At 46.2% G+C, this 19,610-nt stretch overlaps 3 protein-coding genes across 3 annotated transcripts; 2 read left to right on the forward strand and 1 right to left on the reverse strand.

Annotated features, from left to right (window-relative positions):
- The first annotated feature begins 481 nt into the window (after positions 1-481).
- On the forward strand, positions 482-2,407 carry LOC123184308 (glyoxylate/hydroxypyruvate reductase HPR3). The gene is made up of 3 exons (XM_044596454.1): positions 482-740; positions 1,402-1,674; positions 1,767-2,407. The coding sequence occupies exons 1-3, from the start codon at positions 501-503 to the stop codon at positions 2,286-2,288; spliced, it is 1,035 nt and encodes a 344-aa protein (XP_044452389.1). The 5' UTR covers positions 482-500; the 3' UTR covers positions 2,289-2,407.
- Positions 2,408-3,709: 1,302 nt separating this feature from the next.
- LOC123187008 (7-deoxyloganetin glucosyltransferase) lies at positions 3,710-5,464 on the forward strand. The gene is made up of 2 exons (XM_044598752.1): positions 3,710-4,300; positions 4,379-5,464. Exons 1-2 carry the CDS (start codon positions 3,784-3,786, stop codon positions 5,326-5,328), a joined length of 1,467 nt encoding a protein of 488 aa, XP_044454687.1. The 5' UTR covers positions 3,710-3,783; the 3' UTR covers positions 5,329-5,464.
- Positions 5,465-6,080: 616 nt separating this feature from the next.
- LOC123187007 (ABC transporter B family member 25, mitochondrial) lies at positions 6,081-19,078 on the reverse strand. The gene is made up of 20 exons (XM_044598751.1): positions 18,728-19,078; positions 17,774-17,986; positions 16,935-17,121; positions 16,706-16,767; positions 16,147-16,190; positions 15,771-15,873; positions 15,515-15,622; positions 15,287-15,370; positions 15,114-15,174; positions 14,153-14,298; positions 13,750-13,866; positions 13,554-13,639; positions 10,769-10,857; positions 9,748-9,803; positions 9,538-9,618; positions 8,732-8,797; positions 8,549-8,641; positions 8,377-8,441; positions 6,628-6,763; positions 6,081-6,525 (listed from the first exon to the last, which is right to left on the reverse strand). The coding sequence occupies exons 1-20, from the start codon at positions 18,980-18,982 to the stop codon at positions 6,409-6,411; spliced, it is 2,169 nt and encodes a 722-aa protein (XP_044454686.1). The 5' UTR covers positions 18,983-19,078; the 3' UTR covers positions 6,081-6,408.
- Between the last annotated feature and the right edge of the window lie 532 nt (positions 19,079-19,610).

The following is a 19,610-nucleotide window of genomic DNA, read 5'->3' on the forward strand; positions in this document are numbered from 1 at the left end:
CTGTGTTAAAAATATACCAAAGCCGTGGCATGCATGCAATGCAATAATAAAAAGGAATTAATACCTAGAATGTGGGAGGCCACGCATATATGCGTTGCTGCGCGACCATTATGTGCGATAAAAATAAAAGGTCCAGTTGTATGCAACAAACTAGGATCGTTTCGCTCAGACGTAAATAATTCTTTTATTAATCTTCAACCATATGCAGCAATGGCTTAAAACACATTTAATAGAAATCCTTTTATTGAGATCAGCCATGAGTTCGATGAAGCCTATAGCGAAGACATCTCTCTAATTCCCTGACACAACTCAACCCGGTCAAAATCGCTGCACAATCCAAAATTGCGAGTCTCGACTGTGTAATTTTTTTATTGGGTCAGATTCAGACATGAGCCTCAAAATATGGCTGAAATGCCAACAGTGTTCACCTCCTCGTCTGGTGGTGTCATTTTCCAAGTCCAAAAAAACAATTGGCGGCCGGCTCGGGAGATTCAACAGCAATGGCTTGGCTTCTAGTCCACCAACCGCGTCCATTGTCTCCGAATCATCAGCTGCTGGATTCTTATCCCCTTCTTCTAATAGAGAAGATGGCCGCGCCGCCGCCCGCCGACAAGAGGCCGCTGGTGATGCTGGCGCAGCCGCTCTTCCCGGAGTTCGCCGCGGCGCTCGCCGGCCGCTACCGGTTCGCGCTGCTAGCGGACGCCGACGCGGCGGCCGCGGCCGAGGCGAGGGCGCTGCTCGTAGGGGGGCTCCCGCGATTCACGTCCCAGCACCTGGGCGCGCTCCCGGCGCTCCAGCTCGTGGCGTGCACCTCCGTGGGCGTGGACCACGTGGACCTTGACGGGTGCCGGAGCCGCGGGGTCTCCGCCACTGCTTGTAGTCATCGTTAGATGGTCCACGAACATGGTTGTAATTTTTATTACTTCTGTTGTTATTTGTACTGTCATGATTAAAAATGAATAGATTGGAAGTCTCTCGAACAAAAATTCCCTAACACAACTCAACCCGGTCAAAATCGCTGGACAATCCAAAATTGCGAGTCTGGACTGTGTAATTTTTGTATTGGGTCACATTCAGACATGAGCCTCAAAATATGGCTGAAATGCCAACGGTGTCATTTTCCAAGTTCAAAAAACAATTGGTAGCCGGCTTGGCTTCTAGTCACCCTGGCCACCAACCGCATCCATCCATTGTCCCTCCGAAGCATCAGCTGCTGATTCCATCCCCTTCGTCCAATAGATAACATGGCCGCGCCGCCGCCCGCCGACGAGTGGCCGCTGGTGATGCTGGCGCAGCCACTCTTCCCGGAGTTCGCCGCGGCGCTCGCCGGCCGCTACCGGTTCGCGCTGCTAGCGGAAGCCGACGCGGCGGCCGCGGCCGAGGCGAGGGTGCTGCTGGTAGGGGGGGCTCCCACCGGTCACGGCCCAGCACCTAGGCGCGCTCCCGGCGCTCGAGCTCGTGGCGTGCACCTCCGTGGGCGTCGACCACGTGGACCTTGACGCGTGCCGGAGCCGCGGGCTCAGCGTGACCAATGCCGGCGCTGCGTTCGCGGCCGACTCGGCCGACTACGCCGTCGGGCTTCTCGTCGCCGTGCTCCGAAGGGTGGCCGCCGCCGACGCGTACGTCCGCAGCGGCAGGTGGACGGCCGACGGCGACTACCCTCTCGCTAGCAAGGTACGACTTTTCTTGACCACTGTTTTGGAACACTGTTCTTAGCCATCCCAGATTATTCCAAACACGAACAAGAAGAGACTCTGCAATGGCAGGTGAGCGGCAAGCGGGTGGGGATCGTGGGGCTGGGCAACATCGGCTCCCGCGTCGCGCGGCGTCTCGCCGCCTTCGGCTGCGCCGTCTCCTACCACTCGAGGTCGCCCAAGCCGTCGGCTCCGTACCCGTTCGTCCCCGCGCTGCGCGACCTCGCCGCCGGCAGCGACGTGCTGGTGCTCTCCTGCGCTCTCACGGACGAGACCAAGCACATGGTGAACCGGGACGTGATGGAGGCGCTGGGGAAGGGCGGGGTGCTGGTCAACGTCGGCCGGGGCGGCCTGGTGGACGAGCCGGAGCTGGTCAGGTGCCTCACTGAGGGCGTCATCGGCGGCGCCGGCCTTGACGTGTACGAGAACGAGCCGGCCGTGCCGCCGGAGCTGCTCGCCATGGACAACGTGGTGCTGTCGGACCACAGGGCCGTGCTCACGACGGAGTCCATCGGCGGCGTGCTTCAGGTCGTCATCGCCAACCTCGACGCATTTTACTCCGGGAGGCCACTGGTCAGCCCCGTGGAACTCTGAAACAAGAACATCACTCACTGGTTAGATGAAATTGATCAGATGTTGTCTGAAGAAATTGTATTCTGCAACAGTATATATGGAGACATGATTAACTTGATTAAATACGCTTGGTTACTTTATTGGCGTATATTTACACTTCAATGCAATCCAATTTCTGAGTGAACGCACACAACATCTGGGTGAATAAAATCTGCAAAAATAGACTGCTTAAGTGCTTATATGACTTCATTTTCAATAGGGTCAAGTTGATTAAAGATTTGTTTCATTATTACATAAGTTAATCATTTTTAAATCGGGGTTTGGGGTGTTGTAGACATCACATACTTTCTCTTCCCTCCAAGGTAGGTGGAACATGAATATTACTAGAAGGTAGGTGGAACATGAATATGGCTTGGCCACCTCGCAGGGGCTTAGGCCACCCCGACCATCTTCCCCCACCCAAAAACCAACCGTTGATGCGAGTTTCGCAAAGGCGGAGGCTATTCTTCCGCTCTCACTGAAGCATTTAGCTACGCGCTTACAGCAGCCTGGTGAGCTTACTGCCGGACATGGGAGGACATGTCATGGGAAACGGGCTCCGCCGCGGCCGGCGATAAACTAGGTGAGAACAGCCTAGCCTAGTCTGCTATAGTTTAGCTGAAATATGTTCGAAATGTAAATGGTTTCGTCTAGTTTATATGAAAATCATTTGGTTTGCATGAATTCTGTTTGGTTTGTTAAAATCTGCTCTGAAATGTTTGTGGGCACGGTTGGATGGCCTGCTCCTGCATCAAGACTGGTCCCCACCACAGTGACGGAGCTACCAAAAAATATTGGGTGGGCCTGATAGTAAAACAATGCTACAAAATTAAAAATCAATGCATTGTTGTGGGCTAGACTTCATGTAAAACTTTTTTGCTTGAACCCAGAGCGGGCCATATGGTCTTTTCAGCCTTGCTGAAGCTTCGCGGGTGCCCCACCGGTCAGCGGACGGATACCGTGTCCGATTTGGCAATCAACATTGGAGATGCCCTTAGTCAGTTATAAAATGAAGCTTCCCCTTTCCAGCAAAAAAAAGAAAGAGAAAAAGTGAAGCTTCCCGCCAAAAAACAAAACCCTGATAAAAGACTTCAAGTGAAGCTACTAGGAAGCCAGTTGCGTAGGAAGTCAAAAATGCACGCGCTTATCCGCTATCACGCTATGAGTTGTGTGGGAAGTCAGTCGTCTCTACGATTAGTCTTCTCAAATGAAGCTACGTACGTACCCATGCAGCATGTCCGTTTCAGAAATTTCTAAATCGCACATGCGTACAAGAGACTATGGGACGAACTTTGCACCGATTAGTCTTCCGCATGTGACTTTGAACGGTGTGAGTCCAAAGCGCACAATTTCAGGCAAACTTGGACACTCACTCTCATCTGCTATATGTACGACATATGCACCGTGACATTGCCACTGCAAGCAGGAAGATCCCACATTTTCTCCCACAAAACGCGAAATTTCTCGAGGCGACGACATGGCCACGACCGAGAAGAAGCTGCACGCCGTGCTCGTGCCGTTCCCGGCGCAGGGGCACGTCACGCCGATGATGAAGCTGGCCAAGGTCCTGCACTGCAAGGGCTTCCACGTTACCTTCGTCAACACCGAGTACAACCAACGCCGCCTCGTTCGCTCCCGTGGCCCCGACGCCGTCGCCAGCCTCCCGGGCTTCCGCTTCGCCACCATCCCAGACGGCATACCCACCTCCGACGCCGATGCCGACGCAGACTCCACGCAGGACCCGCCGTCCCTGTGCTACTACACCATGACCACCTGCCTCCCCCACTTGAAGAACCTGCTCCGCGACCTCAACGGCGTGGTTGGGGCACCGCCGGTGAGCTGCGTCGTGGGCGATGGCGTCATGAGCTTCTGCGTGGACGCGGCCGCAGAGCTCGGCGTGCCGTGCGCGCTGTTCTGGACTGCCAGCGCCTGCGGCTTCATGGGCTACCGCAACTTCCGGTTCCTCCTAAATGAGGGCCTTACCCCTCTCGAAGGTATGCACGTGCAAGTTTGGAATACGTGCCTAGCAGCCATGTCCTGAAGGTATAACTTGTGTTGACTGATCTATGCAGACGAGGAGCAAGTGAAGAACGGGTACTTGGACACGCCGGTGACGCAGGCACACGGGATGAGCGAGCACATGCGCCTCCGAGACTTCTCCTCCTTCGTCCGCACGACGGACCGCAGCGACGTCCTGTTCAACTTCCTGCTGCACGAGGTCGAGCAGTCGGACCGCGCGACTGCCATCATCCTCAACACCATTGACGAGCTCGAACAGACGGCGCTCGACGCCATGCGCGCCATCCTCCCCCTGCCCGTCTACACCATCGGCCCGCTTAACTTCCTCACCGAGCAGCTGGTCTCAGAAGGTGATGGCAGCGGCACGCTCGCCGCGATACGCTCCAGCCTCTGGAGAGAAGACCAGTCCTGCCTTGAGTGGCTCCAGGGCCGGGAGCCGCAATCTGTGGTGTATGTCAACTACGGGAGCGTGACCACCATGTCCAAGCAGGAGCTGGTGGAGTTCGCGTGGGGGCTGGCCAACTGCGGCTACGACTTCTTGTGGATCGTGAGGAACGACCTGGTAAAGGGCGATGCCGCCGTACTGCCTCCCGAGTTCCTCGAGGCCACCAAGGATAGGTGCCTCCTAGCGAGCTGGTGCGAGCAGGAGGCGGTGATACGCCACGAGGCGGTGGGCGCCTTCCTGACGCACTGTGGGTGGAACTCGATGATGGAGGGGCTCGGAGCCGGGGTGCCGATGCTTTGCTGGCCCTTCTTCGCCGAGCAGCAGACCAACAGCCGCTACGCGTGCATGGAGTGGGGCGTCGGAATGGAGGTTGGTGACGATGTGCGCCGGGAGGTGGTTGATGCGAGAATAAGGGAGGTGATGGGAGGAGAAGAAGTAGGGAGGGAAATGAGGAGGAAGGCGGCGAAGTGGAAGGAGGTCGCTTCTCGCTCAACCGCGCAACATGGTGGCAGGTCGTTGGCCAACCTTGAGAGTCTGCTCAAGGATGTACTGAAGTGACCGCCAATAACAAATAATTAAGCTAGTTATATAGTCACTCCTTGCAAAATTATACTAGTGCATATAAGTTTTTCCAAAGTCAAACTTTGTAAACTTTGATCAAGTTTATAGAAAATTTATCCATATTTTAGCCTTCTACCATTTACCCATGGAATCTGTCTTTCAAGTTTAAATAGGTCGATAAAAGCAGAAAATCATGTACGGTTGGTGCGTGCAACATGGTAGTCTATATGAATTTCTTGGCTAGAAAAGCTAACAAATATATGAGTTGATGGAATCTAGAGAAAGCAAGACGATATATCGTTCTTCTGCTTATGTCTGTGCCCTATGAATGCAATGCACAACCTGAATATCAACAGATGATTCAGTGTTCAGACTATTGTGTGGTGTGGTTTCAGTGTTGAGAGATATCTGGTGACTGGCTAGCTGCACACATCAGTGTTCAGACTATTGTGTGGTGTGGTTTCAGTGTTGAGAGATATCTGGTGACTGGCTAGCTGCACACAGCGCCAATATTCATGCAGCTTAAGAAACAACATAAAACCATTTAGGAAAACAGGGATGCATAGATTGCTTGCATTTACCTACTGCCATACCAGCGATTGACGAAGGACGAATCTTATGGAACGGTGCGAGTCATTCGACCAGCAAGATTTCTTCAGTCCCTGATGTCTGGCCCGAGAGACACGCAGGCAGTCAGGATGACACAAAATGTGACAATAAAAAACTAAGATGAGGCACACAGTAGATCAGACAGGTATGTAACTAGAAATAATTGAAAGTTAGTATGTTACTACATTAAGCTGCACACGAATTATTTACTTATTCCATGTAGTAAAAGGATTATTACATCAACATATGGACATACGCCGGTATTGTTAGATATCTGTACAGGAAAATTTAGCCTCTCTCGGCTCTCTAAAATGGAGAATTCCCCCCTGTATCTGAAATCTCAAGAAGTGCATTTACAAGGCAGACAAATAAAAACCTGCTTCAGTTGAAATATGGCTATGTATTGTTTTCCCATGCAAAGGGAAAACGTATTGGGTGTATCAAACTTATGTACCAAAAGCAGAAGCATCAACTGCTTTCAGTGGTATTCTGCTGGGACCAAAGTTCGGCATAACGCCCGTGCTTCGACAAAAGAAGATCATGTGGCCCTTGTTCCACTACTGTTCCATTCTCCAAGACGATGATCTGGAAATCAGTTGAAAGATTACTTACATGGGAATTATGGAAGTGACTACCTCGTCAGATATGTATGCTGTACTGTCTATGTATGTGCAGATATGTGAATACCTCGTCACATAGCATTGCAGTTGTGAGTCGATGAGCAATAAATACCGAGGTTCGATCGACGGATAAAGACATTAGAGAATTCAAAATCGACGATTCAGTAGTGCTATCCAGTGCGCTTGTAGCTTCATCACATAACCTGGTACAAATCAGGTTAGAAAGTTAATTCAGTGAGGGGAACTCGCAAGCCCATTATTTGCAGACAATAAGTTGTTTGATGAGTATCTGAAATCAGTTCAAACATCAAAACCATTTAGCAGGCCTAACTAATGCTTTTTTAAACAGAGGCAAAATTGTTTGATAAGCATCTGAGATAGAATGAAAATCTGAAGCTCTCATCTCATACTCTGTATCCTCATCCCCTTTTCTTTCGATCCCCCTTTTCTTTCGATCCACCTAACACAGCCACGGCACCCTAGTTGTGAGGATTCCTTCACGAGGCCTCACAAAGAGGTATATAAGAGCCGAGATCCGCTCCGTCTGCGCTCATCATATCTTGTGATCGACCCGTAACATCCACCACGAAAGGTGCAGCTCGATTTCTGTTGAGCAGCACAAAATCCTTAGCCGGGTTGGACTGATTTGGAGTTGAGCTGCGACAGCACCTTCAAAGCCTTTGGCAGCAACACGGCACATCTTGAGCGCCATGCAAGCAAGTTCTGACCAGATTCATACGAAGTTGGAGCAATTACTCGCGACTGAACCCCATGACGATGAATGTGGCCAACCTCAGCAAGCAATTAGTGTCGACCCAGGAGAGCGTCGATGAGGTGTGCCTGAAGCAATTGGAGGTGGCGCGACCAGCTCCGGTCCTCCTGTACCGGATTGAGCGTGGCCGTCAAGTTCTTGGGTGCCGTCGCTTCTGTTCATTTGCAAGCTCCCTCCAGTGTCACTAGCGCAGTCACCTTAGCTCACATTCCGGAGGATGAGCTCGACATGCACCGCCCGCCCCTGAGTGCTGCCAGCGGCCAAGTCCAATGTGCCTGCTTCTTCACCCAGCACTGTCCCTCCTGCATCTTCCAACTGGCAGAAGCGTTCAGCTGGTGACAATTTCACTCACGGGCATCAGTTGCGAGATTTTAGGTGTGCGAATGGACTGTGCTTTCACTGTGTTGATAAGTATATCCGAGCCTCCTATGTGGTGTGTATCTGAGAGGGCTGGGGCCCCCTCAAGTGCAAGGTGTTCATGTGGTTTGTGGCGGTGAATGGGTGTAGGATGCTGAACAGACTGGAGAGAGGACTACAACACCCGCCGGCCTCTGCGACCAGACAGCCGAGACCATGTTGCACATCCTCACTGACTACTTCACACGGAAGGTCTGGCACAAGGTGCTGAGAGAGTTCTCTCTACAATTCATATGGTCTGAGCCCGGCAATGAGCTGCTGCCTCGGCTGGACCATGCTGCAGAGCACACCAGGGCTAATAAGTTAAGAGATCATATTCCCTAATCTCCCTAATGATTTGGCGCATCTGTCAGCTTCGAAATGACTTCTTTGACAGCACAACCAGAGGTGCATACATGACTCTGGATGATTGCAGGTGCAAAGGCGCTGAGGAGGCTGCCACAACATGCTTGCCCAGCAGATGGTTTTTGAGAAGTAGTTTAGCTGTACAGATCATTTGCTTCTTTCGTTCTGTTTTTTTTTTCTACTTTTTGGCTGTAAGTTGGATGCCACACTGACGTTTTCTTCTAATACTAAATGATGTGCGCTTAGGTGCGTAATTCGACAGAAAATATATGAGAAACTCACAGAATGGAAGGCTCCTTCAAGAATACACGAGCAATTGAGACTCGTTGTTTCTCACCACCACTTAACTGCAAAAATAGCCAAACCACAGTTCTTGAGATATGCACAGCTGTTGTCTATAGAACAGAAGGCTATGATATTTCCTGATGTTGCACAAAATGACGTCGTGTCTTACCTTCAATCCACGCTCTCCCACAACCGTGTCATACTTGTCAGGAAAGTTCATAATTGTATCATGGATAGAGGCACGTCGAGCAGCATCGTAAACCTGTATAAAAAATTGGAAAATACATTAGCTTCTCCACAAAAAACATTTGAGCATGCTATAACTGCCATATGGATTGCAAGAACATTTTACCTCTTCATCATTTGCTGATAACCGCCCATATTGTATATTATGCTTAATTGTGTCATTGAAAAGTACCTGTAATGATATTCATGGTGTAAGCTTGGAGGCAAAATAAACTGACCAGATCCCTGCAGAAAGAACACATTCAATCTACTCCCAAGATTTTATGACGCTGAAGAAAGTATCTTTTCAATTGTCTATTAGAACTTTTAAACTAGCCCAAAAAGGGATGAGCCCTATAGATATCTATTGGAACTTTTAAACTAGTCCAACAAGGGATGAGCCCCGCAGAGTTCTAATTTAGGTCTGAATGACCATGAGATAACCAGAATTTGCTCTTCACAGGAGTTGAACCCAGGGATACACAAGTCCTTTCCACTGAACTACGGCCCAGTTCTCAATTGTCTATTGGCCCTCTTCATGTGTTAACAGACTCCTTGTCCTATATGTAGTGATACTTCAGTTTGTATTTCAATAAAAAAAAGATTCATATTTGGGTTCCGAATAAATAATGAGAAATGTACAACAATGATAGCTAGCACAAGTTCTTAGGCCCTATCTGTGGGTTGTGGCTTCAACAGAAGCACATGTCGTGGGGAAGCTGATGTGCTGCGGAAACTACTTTTTTGTATGATGGTTGTACATGGTAAGTTGGTTTTCTAAAGAATAACTTAATAGGTACAGTTTCCCCTTCTCAAAAGTAAATCATATAGGAATGCATTACAATACTACAGCACAATTTAGTAGATTCAGTAAGAGGACAACAAAATATGAAAACTAAGCATTGACAGAGAATATAGTATCAAGGGGCTAACCGTATCCTGTGGCACAACACCAAGCGACTTCCGAAGACTGTCCAGTGTGACTCCCCGGATATCTTGTCCGTCTATTCGTATCTGCCAGGAAGAGAGAAAAAGGATATCACAAGAACGGAAACTTTAAAGTACATAACAAACTTGAGAAGCCTTCAGGGGCATCAATTCATGAGCAGGAAACAAAAGGGAGATTGATGCGTGCGTTCTTACAGATCCTGAAGTTGAATCAAAAAATCTAAAGAGAAGTTTAAGTATGGTTGACTTTCCTGTAGAAGAAGGATTAGTTAATTAACAGTCACTCACCCAGAAGTAACAATTCCATTATGGTTCACGTTAAAGCAAAGATTAAACACTATGTGCTGTAAATCCAGTAGACAAAATTTGGACTCATATAAAATGCAGAAGCAAAGATATACAAAATAATCATATGAAATAAGCCCTATATATAGGCTATAAATATATTTGGATAAAAAGTTAGTATATCCATTACAGGAAAATTTGGTGTCCTTCATTACTTTTTTTTCCCATTAGCCATGACAACACAGCTTGTTACAAAAATCATGGATTGACCAAATATATATGAAGATCTTACATTATACTCCCTCCGTTCCTAAATACTTGTCTTTCTAGAGATTTCAACAAGTGACTACATACGGAGCAAAATGAGTGAATCTACACTCTAAAACATGTCTACATACATCCGTATGTTGTAGTCCATTTGAGATGGCTAGAAAGACAATTATTTGGGAACGGAGGGAGTAAGACATTGCTGATGGGTTCCCTACTAAGATTTCTTGTTAGTGTATTTAGAGATTTAAAATAAATCAAAGCTCTTGCTAACCACAACTGAGATATATCATCACATTGCACGCCTAGAGAAGTACGGCGGAAACAGATGATCCAATTAACTCTACACAAAAATTATGTTGATAGTAGCAAGCAACTAACAGTGGGTTGTCAACTCTTTTATAATTACATAGAGGTGTATAAGGGCACTTCAAGATGAGCTTCTAATTCCAAGAAACCCTCCATACATTAGCGCACTGATCTCTATTTTTCATAAGTGGTCGATATTATTATGATATCCAACAATTCTACCTGGCACCACAAAACCCGTGAGTCAATGAAGCCCATGAATTGAATGTTATATTTTTGGTAACACAAACATAAGATAGCTGATAGCATTGAGCCATTGACATTAACATTAGTTAGTAAATAAGATTAGCTTTACCGCTGCCACTAGTTCCAACAATTGCCACACTTTTTCCTGCCGGTACAGTGAAAGTGGCCCCATTAAGAATCGTCCTTTCTGGGGCATACCTGGAAGAAATCAAATCTCTGAGCTACCCATTAAATAAATATGGCACAGAATAAGATTGTTCTAATTACAGCCTATACTACATCATGTGTCATATTTACATATTGTGTTTAAACCCTTGCTTGTCTTAATAAAATGTCTTGAATTAATGCTTGTTAGTTAGGGTACACTTCGTTGAAGTGTATATGTGGATTGCCTAGCCCTTTCCACCAGTTCAGACTTTTGGTTGTGTTGGCTACTGCATGAAGCTTAACATGGTATCAGAGTCTAAGGTCTTGAGTTCAAGTCCTGGCTTTCGCAATTTATCCAAAAGTTGTTGCAGCCCCCTCTGTGTTCATGTATAGGCCTCTTGAGCCATACCTCTTGAGTCTATTCACGTGTTGACTTCCTGCTTCACACGTGAGAGGGGGTGTTGAAGTGTATATGTGGATTGCCTAGCCCTTTCCATCAGTTCGGACTTTTGGTTGCGTTGGTTAGTGCATGAAGCTTAACAAATTTAATATGTACCATAACTGTTTCTCAAAATTTAGCTAATTAAAGGATGCAAAAAATATTTTAGATCCTAGTTGTGTATGTGTAAATCCTTAGTAACCGATGCCCCATAATGGAACTGCTAGTAGTCGCGAATATCTCCTTCCCTAATCCAAGATTGATTTTATTCTTACGAATGATAAGTGTCGTATGACCGAATAATTCAAGGAGGCGTGTGAGATACAAAGGAGGAATAAGCTTTATTTTTTAAAATTTTGTTAACCGAGAGAAGTTGAAGCTGCATAAATTAATTTCAATTAGCAGCGGTGGACATCGAAAACCAAACTCAAACCTAATTAACCAAATTATCCAAAGGCTTTAGACTTAGTAGAACTAAAACCGAGTACATGAGGAGCAGTTTCAGTACTACTAGGCACGAAGAGAAGGAGGAGGTTAGCCTTGATGGGCAGGTGGATAAGCTGGAGTGAGTTATAAATCTTCATGGGCTTGTGTGAGTTTTTGTTTTATCTGTTAATTCAGTTTTTACAAAGCAACAACTGAATGGGGTGAGCAAGGCAATGGAGGCGAGGCCTTCGCGCGGCTTCGCGCAGTGTGCCACCAGTCCAGAAGGGAAGCATCATAGTCCGGCGGCGTGCAAGACATGCGGAGCCAGGCAAGCATCTCATGCCATACCTGTCTGGAAAACGGACAACAGAGCAGTGGTGCATCTTCTCGGGGCTCTGGCAGCAGAGGATGTATGAGGTGTGGTGCTCTGGCAGCAGGTGGCGTGCGAGGCAGTCGGCGGTCTAACACCGATCCTGATCAGAGAGCCAGTGGAAGATGCGCACACGAAGGGGCGCCCAATTCTTCCAAATGAACTTCCAGGAGCTGCTGTGGATCGAACCCTGGAAGGTGGCCTGATAGCAGGATTTCGCAGAGTAAGATCCGCTCGAAGTCCACTTCCATAGGAGGCGATCAGGTTCAGTGGTCAGGGTGGTGTGCTCAACGGCGTGCCAGAGCTGGATGTACTGTCCGATCTCGTGAATGCCCAGCATGGCATGGATGTCGTGAGCCCAAGCGTTGGCCTGTAGCCCGACAAAAACGGTTTGCAGTTTCCAGCGGCGCTTCGAGATGCAGGCGTAAAGCTGCGGAGCGATCTCGCTGACTGAGCGCCAGCCGCTCCACCGGTCCTCCCAAATAAGGTGGTACGGCCATCACCCACGGCCATAGAGGTGGAGGTGAAGAACAGAGCAAGCTCCTCAGCGGAGAACTGCAGATCTAAGTTGCTCCATGCCCGGTTGCTGTCTGTGTGGCTGAACCAGAGCCGTCGCAGGCGGAGGTCCAGCCCAGTGTGCTCTAGGTCAGGGATGCCAAGGTCTCCCAGCTCAATTCGACGGCAAGTTCGGCGCCAATTAACATGGCGCTTGCCGCCATTGGCAGTCTCGCGCCCAGCCCACAGGAACCCCCCTCTCAATCTTCTCGAGCTGCTTGATGATTTTTTTGGATGGTGCAAAGACCAGCAGCTGGCGCATGGGGATTGCACAGAGGACGGATTTGACAGTCGCGAGGAGTTCAGCCTTGTTCATGAGCCCCGCTTTCCATGACAGGAGATTTCTTCGCACCGTGTCCACAAGCGGCTGCAGCTTCGCGGCAGTGGGGCGCCTCACCATGAGGGTAATTCCCAGATACGTGAGGGGGAACTCAACTATTGGACACTCCAGGACCTGGACAACAAGTGCAGCCTCGTAGGGGTGCCGTGGAGGAGGGTGGCGGAGCTCTTGGCGAAGTTAACGCAGAGCCCGGAGGCACAGCCAAACTCGCTCTAAAAGGAGAGACCCAGTACTAGAAGCTCCTGCACCAGGTGGGGTCTGGGGAAGGATTATACGAGGCAAGCCTTATTACCCCTGCACAGTGCAATGCAGAGAGGCTGCGTCAAACACAGGACCTCTTGGCACAAGTGGGGAGTACTTCACCACTGCGCCAGGCATGTCCTTCAAAGAGAAAATCACTCTACAGGGATGATTTGAGAGTCCTTCCACGTTTTCCCAAAGGAAACCAAGGTATACTCGAAAAAAACAGTACCATTGTATTGACTATCAATGGTTAAAAGAAAATCAGCTCCTTAGTGTTGAGATGCTTTGAAACTTGCTACTCATGAAGTATTCTTGTTTGGAAATAGCATAAGCACTTAGCGGCACTTAACAAGCTAACAAGAGACAAAACTTACCCGAAATGGACATTCTCGAATTCAATGCATCCTCCCTTGAATTGCAAAGGTTGTGCATGAAGCTCATCCTTTATTCCAGGTTTTTCCTAAAAAGACGCAATGAATAAGGTCTTTGAGACCATGGTTTTAAAGATAAATTAAAACTGCATGCCATTAGGCATTATGCAATACGAATCTATGACTACAAAGCTTTTACCTCAAGCAATTGAAACATGGACTTCATGTCAATAAGGCTTTGTCTAGATTCTCGATATACACTGCCAAGGAAGTTCAGAGGCACTGAGAGCTGGAATAGAAGTCCATTAACCATTACCTGTATGGCAAGATTTCAATACATCAATCAAAGGAAACTGCAAGGCTAAGAAAGGCAGAGAACCGGAAAGAACTGAAGCTTCACGTCAAGTCATTTTAAAGAATTTTCTTTTCCAGTTACACTTTTTCACTTCTAACTCTGAGGTAATATTGGGAAAACATTACCTTACCGCAGTTACATATCTTTCCACTTTGGTGTGCATGGGTTGCTACCTCAATATGTCAAAGCGATCTCAGAAATGAAACTATAGAAGATATAAAAGACAAATGTTGACATAAAGAATTACCAAATCACCGACAGTCAGAGCACCACTCATTACACCATATGAGCTCAAAACCATTGCTGTGGATAATGACACACTAAATATAACATTTTGCCCAAAGTTCAAGTAGGCAAGGCTACTTTGGGCTTTCAGTGCAGAATCCTCGTATCCTGAGCACATTGTAAAGAAAAAAACACTAGTCAATAGATCAAAAATATCAAGCAAAGTTAAATTATGGTGTATGCAATGTTAATTGCAAGTTAAGAATCACCTAATGTTGCAGCATAACTTAATGTTCTATTAACACTTTCTTAAGTATTAATCTCATTTAGTTTTTCTTTTTAAGAGAGACCTGAAGGATTGGAGTATCAACAAAGAACTAGCTATGGACAGGGGTGCGTGGAAGCTTGCTATCCGTGTGCTAGAGCCATGAGTTGGTCGCGAGATCTTATGGGTTTCACCTCTAGCCTACCCCAACTTGTTTGGGACTAAAGGCTTTGTTGTTGTTGTTGCTGTTGTTGTAGTTTTTCTTTTTAAATACCAGTTTTCAACATATACAGATGTGAAACATATATATCAGAAATTTCATATGCATCAAACTGTAAATTTTCAGTGTCCGTAGTTTTGTAAGAAAGGTGAAAATATATATATATATATATTTTTTTTTTTGCCGAGGACACATAGATGCATATTTTGATAATCCCTCCGTTGGATCATCTTATTACATTAGAGAGATGCTCCCATATTTATTTCATATTTTTTGATAACTTTTAAACCGTTAAAAGTTTAGCAACCCTTAACTAGTTCTGTGGCAAGCTATAGTAGACACAGTTTTACCTATATATATATATATATATATATATATATATATATATATATATATATATATATATATATAATGCCAGTTGGTTAAATAGGTGAATAGTTGTGCATTTCCACTATATAATAACATCTCTCCCAAGAATGAATGGACACATGTACTCACTCTTTAAATATTTGTCATACTTCTGAACTTCAAATTGCTCATTGTTGAAGTATTTGACAGTCTGTAGAATATCAGAGAGCAAAGATTGGTACGAACATGCTTCAATTAAGATATCGATGATTAAAGAAATGGACCAGACACCAGATTAATGGATGGGATAACCATGGGATGACCTCGTAATTCAGAAGGGAGTCAACTGCCACCGCACCAGAAGCATTATCAGCTTTATTCATGGCTGTCCTGAACTTGGTCCGCCACTGCAATAATGAAATAGAAAGCGATGAGAGGAATAAGAGTAAGACATGATACAAAAGTGATCATTAGATATATTAGATTGAGCATTTATGTAACCAAGAATATCCTAAGACTACAGCTGTGATGACAGAGTACAGCGTTCGCACCTGTGTCAAAGCCAAAGTGAAAACAATATAAGTAGCAACTGAAACTGAAGTAATCCAAGCAAAAGTGGAGCCGAACTTGTAGGCAAGTATACTTGACACCATACCAATCTGTAAATACGAAACAAAACACAATGCAGACAAAGCTCAAGCAAACGCTCCGAGAATAAGTGGCATCAATTACCAAAAGCAACATCAATATCACAGGCAATATGCACAACTGATGGATGGTAACCATTGGAGAAGTAATTATGAGTACCTCTAGTATTGTGGGAACAATATTGAACACTGTCACCGTAAGAATGAAATTTATTGCATTGCTCCCTCTGTCAATTATGCGATTTAGAGCTCCAGTTTGCCGGCTGAAAAACATAAACAGGCGAAGGAACATAAAAATTCAAATAATCCCCAGCTCGTAAACATCAAAACTCAGCAACTACATAATAACTACAAGTGTTGAATTCTTATAACGTGTTTCCACAATGATTTACACAAGCAGCAGTTAGACCTAGGGCCGATTAATAGCTAGCAGGGAGGCACCTTACTGGCCGCACGGAATATGGTGTGGACAATCAATGAATTAAGGATAACATTGAAGCACACATGATGGCATGAATCAGAGCATTCACAGATACCTTAGATGATAACGAAGATCAAGCTCATGCAAGTGAGAAAACACCTGCAATACGAAAAGTTAATAAACTAAAGTAATACTTAAAGTGTCTACAGATAAACATCAAAATAGCTGCGCAGGACTACAGGTCCATCGAAAACTGAAAATGGATACAAATGTACAGATGACACTCGATCCTCACAGAAGTACAGATAAAAATAGTTGGGCTCCAGCAAAGTGCAAGATCTTCAAATGATTCTTTTCCTTTTTCTAGCTTTTCTAGTTTCAGTTAGGCCTTTAGCGTTCTTTTGCTTGCTTTCAGTTTTTTTTATTGCTAGATAGACCTTGCGCCATTTGGACATTTTTCTGCTAATGAAAATGACATGCACTTAGGTGCGGGTTCGAGCAAAAGAATGTACAGATACCACTCATAGTAACCTTTTATCATCTTCATGAATTTCAGATACTTCATTCAAGATATATCCATACTCTGTGAAATATCTGAAATTCTGGATAGCTACAGTAATCAAACAACTTCACTAAAAAGTAATACCATGGAGATGTAAAGGTTCAAAATTTACCATCCTGGAGAGTGAACGGATGGCTCTCCAGGTAACTTTCGAAAATAAAGCATTCCGCAGTTCTGGAAACAGAAAATTTACCATAAATATTTGCCATAATGCATAAAACATAGTTGTATATGTTATGACAGGAGAGCAGAAAGAGAGAACCTAAAAAATGCTGAGTTTCTTTCGGCGGCTTTTCAGGCATAAGAAAACATTGGTAAGCAAGTTCTGTAACAAAATTTACCTGTACAAGCTGATACTCCTGACCGTGCAATACCATATCCAATCAGAACTGCGGCTGGGCTTGCAAAGAGAGCCAACAGGGTTGCATTAGCATCTGTAAATCCTGCCAGTGAGGCTTCAGCGCCGCCAAGTGCTGCAAGCCAATCGATAGCAAGCTTAAACAAGAAAGGCACTTGAACATTTATGACCTGGTGTTCATTGTAAATAGAAAAGGTTAGGTGATAAGGTTGAAAGCTTCATGTAACCCTGGATCAATTCTCTTTTGTGAAATTAGATCAATTCAGATGGGGAGCCCTTCCACGCGATGACAGTTTCAAAAAAAAACTTCATGTAACAGCTTCCATGTTTTAAGTTCATCGTGGCATATATCATAACTGCAAGGGAAATATTCTTTTCTTTGATTTAAGAATGATGATAGTTGACTATTTCTATCTGAGACCTTGTTGAGCAATTAAACAAGAAGAAATTACCTATTTTGTTTTACAAAGAAATAAGCATCCAACAAATAGGATGCATCTGATTTTACCCCATTGCATCAGAATAGGTCAAAAGGAACGTTTTTATAAAAGCCAAGAATATCAGTACACTATGAGTAATGCAAATGCACTGCATTCCAACGAAGTGGGGTAAGGAGATTATCAATTTTGAGCCTACAGCATGATTGTCAATGGTAGACTCTACAGAAAAGTGTTAGCCCAAATGGGGTTGCTAATACATCGCAGATCGCTAGTACTTAATGACTACAACAGAAAACAAAAGCATTTGCTAACAAAAGTGGATTGCATTATTTTAGCTCGAATAATATTTGTACAGGCAACAATTTCCACGAGTAACATGTACCTTTGCGCCGACTAAGAGACCCAAGGACAACACAATCCTGATGTTGAAATCACGGCTATTGTTCAGCCTTAAGTACTTCCAAAGGTTTTGGAGGATCTCAATATCTGCTATCTGATCATCGATGTCCTTCTTCGGGGCATCTTTATGCTCGTTGTCATCAGCCGGTTTCCCAGCTGTCACAGCATTGGCAGAAGTGGAGAATGCATTCCCTCTCTAAAAAACAAGTAAGAATCACAAAACCATAATTTGGGAAAGAAATAGTACCTTCTATGAAGAAAAGAAACAGAACAGATGAATCAACTTCTTTCTATCGTTTTGTTAACCATTGATGTCATGAACCAACCACAAAGCCATACTTGAGTAACCATATTTTCAGTTGGAGCTAAAAAAGGGCAGGGTGAGCGCAGTTACAGTTCATAGAATCAGAACAAGTAGAGAGAGAAACGTAATACTACCATGTGCTTCACACTTGTCCTTCATTTTGTGCTTTGACAAGTTAGCCCAGGAACTGATTTTCACACAGAAACACGCTGGAAAGTTGAGTACAGGCTACAGGTTGTCTCAGGTTCTCAACAGAGAAAACTTTGTATGCAAAATAAGGCTACACTGAAGTTTGTAGATTCATCCCTTACCAACCAACAGCTCCCGCTAACTCCAGCACTTGTGATTCATTATTACTAGCCCTACTGTTGCCCACTACTGTTTGACCAGGAAATTCTCACTTGCTTCAATGAAACATTGATACTTACATATCCATGAGTCTGTTATCTATGCATCTCAGTGAGTCACTGACACTGTATATATCTATGAATCTATTCCCGGCTACTTACTGATTTACTGGGAAATTCTCACTTGTTTCAGGGAAAACATTGATACTATATATCTCTATGAATATATTATCTATGCATCTCAGTGTGGATAAAAAATTGGGATGAGAGGACCGCAGGAGGTTACCAGGTCGCGGAGAGGCCACGCGGACCACCGCGGCGGGAAGGCCGAGCCCGGGAGCAAGCAGTGGGGCCCAACCAAGGGGGCGCGTCCCCCCGTCCCCGGAGAGACCCTGCAGCCTGGTCCGAAGCCCCCGACGTGAGGCGGCGTCGGCGCGGGCGGCCCGTTGGTCCCGCCGGGCCGCCGGAGCGCCGCGGGCAGCTGGGAGCGGGAGCCGCGGAGGAGGTGCCTCGCGGCGAGCACGCGGGAGCAGGGCCGCATGGCGCGGCGGCGGCGCTCCCCGGCCGGCGACGGGGGGGACGAGGGAGAGGGGGAGAAGGCCGGTCAACCTTGGGAGGCGGAGCTGGACATTTCGCGGGCGCGGTGGTGGCTTGTCTGATCTGGTAGAGCTCGAGATGCGATCGTGCTGCGGTGCGGCGTCGCGGGCCGTTGGATGTGTGATGAGTGGTGCAGATCGGTTTATGGTGTTCGTAAATTTTAGAGCATTTCCAATATCGGATGGTGTAAATTTTGGTGACGAAAATGGTTTTACGGCAGGGGAGTGGATGGTTTTTGGGCGCCAGAATTTTTCCTGTGTAAAAGCCGCATGTGCAAGGGTGCAGTGACAATGTATGGGTCCCTTAAGGAGACGACGCTAAAGTGACTTCGTAATCTTAACATACTTTTTCTCATCAGGTCAAAATGAAAATTCGTCCCTTCGCCTATAGGCGACGGATTGTGGTTTTGGTAGGCCTGGTTCCCCGCCTCGGTAGATTTATTTGATTTTGCCAGCTATGGCACATGAATGTGATATGGGCTATATCCTGTACGCTCCTTGATCCCATGTGAAATCCATCCTAAAAAGCACGCGTTGGTGAAGGTAGGGGCAGTGGCCGATGATGGCGAGCGG

The sequence above is a fragment of the Triticum aestivum genome, chromosome 2A (genome assembly GCF_018294505.1).
Source record: "Triticum aestivum cultivar Chinese Spring chromosome 2A, IWGSC CS RefSeq v2.1, whole genome shotgun sequence".
Taxonomy (NCBI): Eukaryota; Viridiplantae; Streptophyta; class Magnoliopsida; order Poales; family Poaceae; genus Triticum; species Triticum aestivum.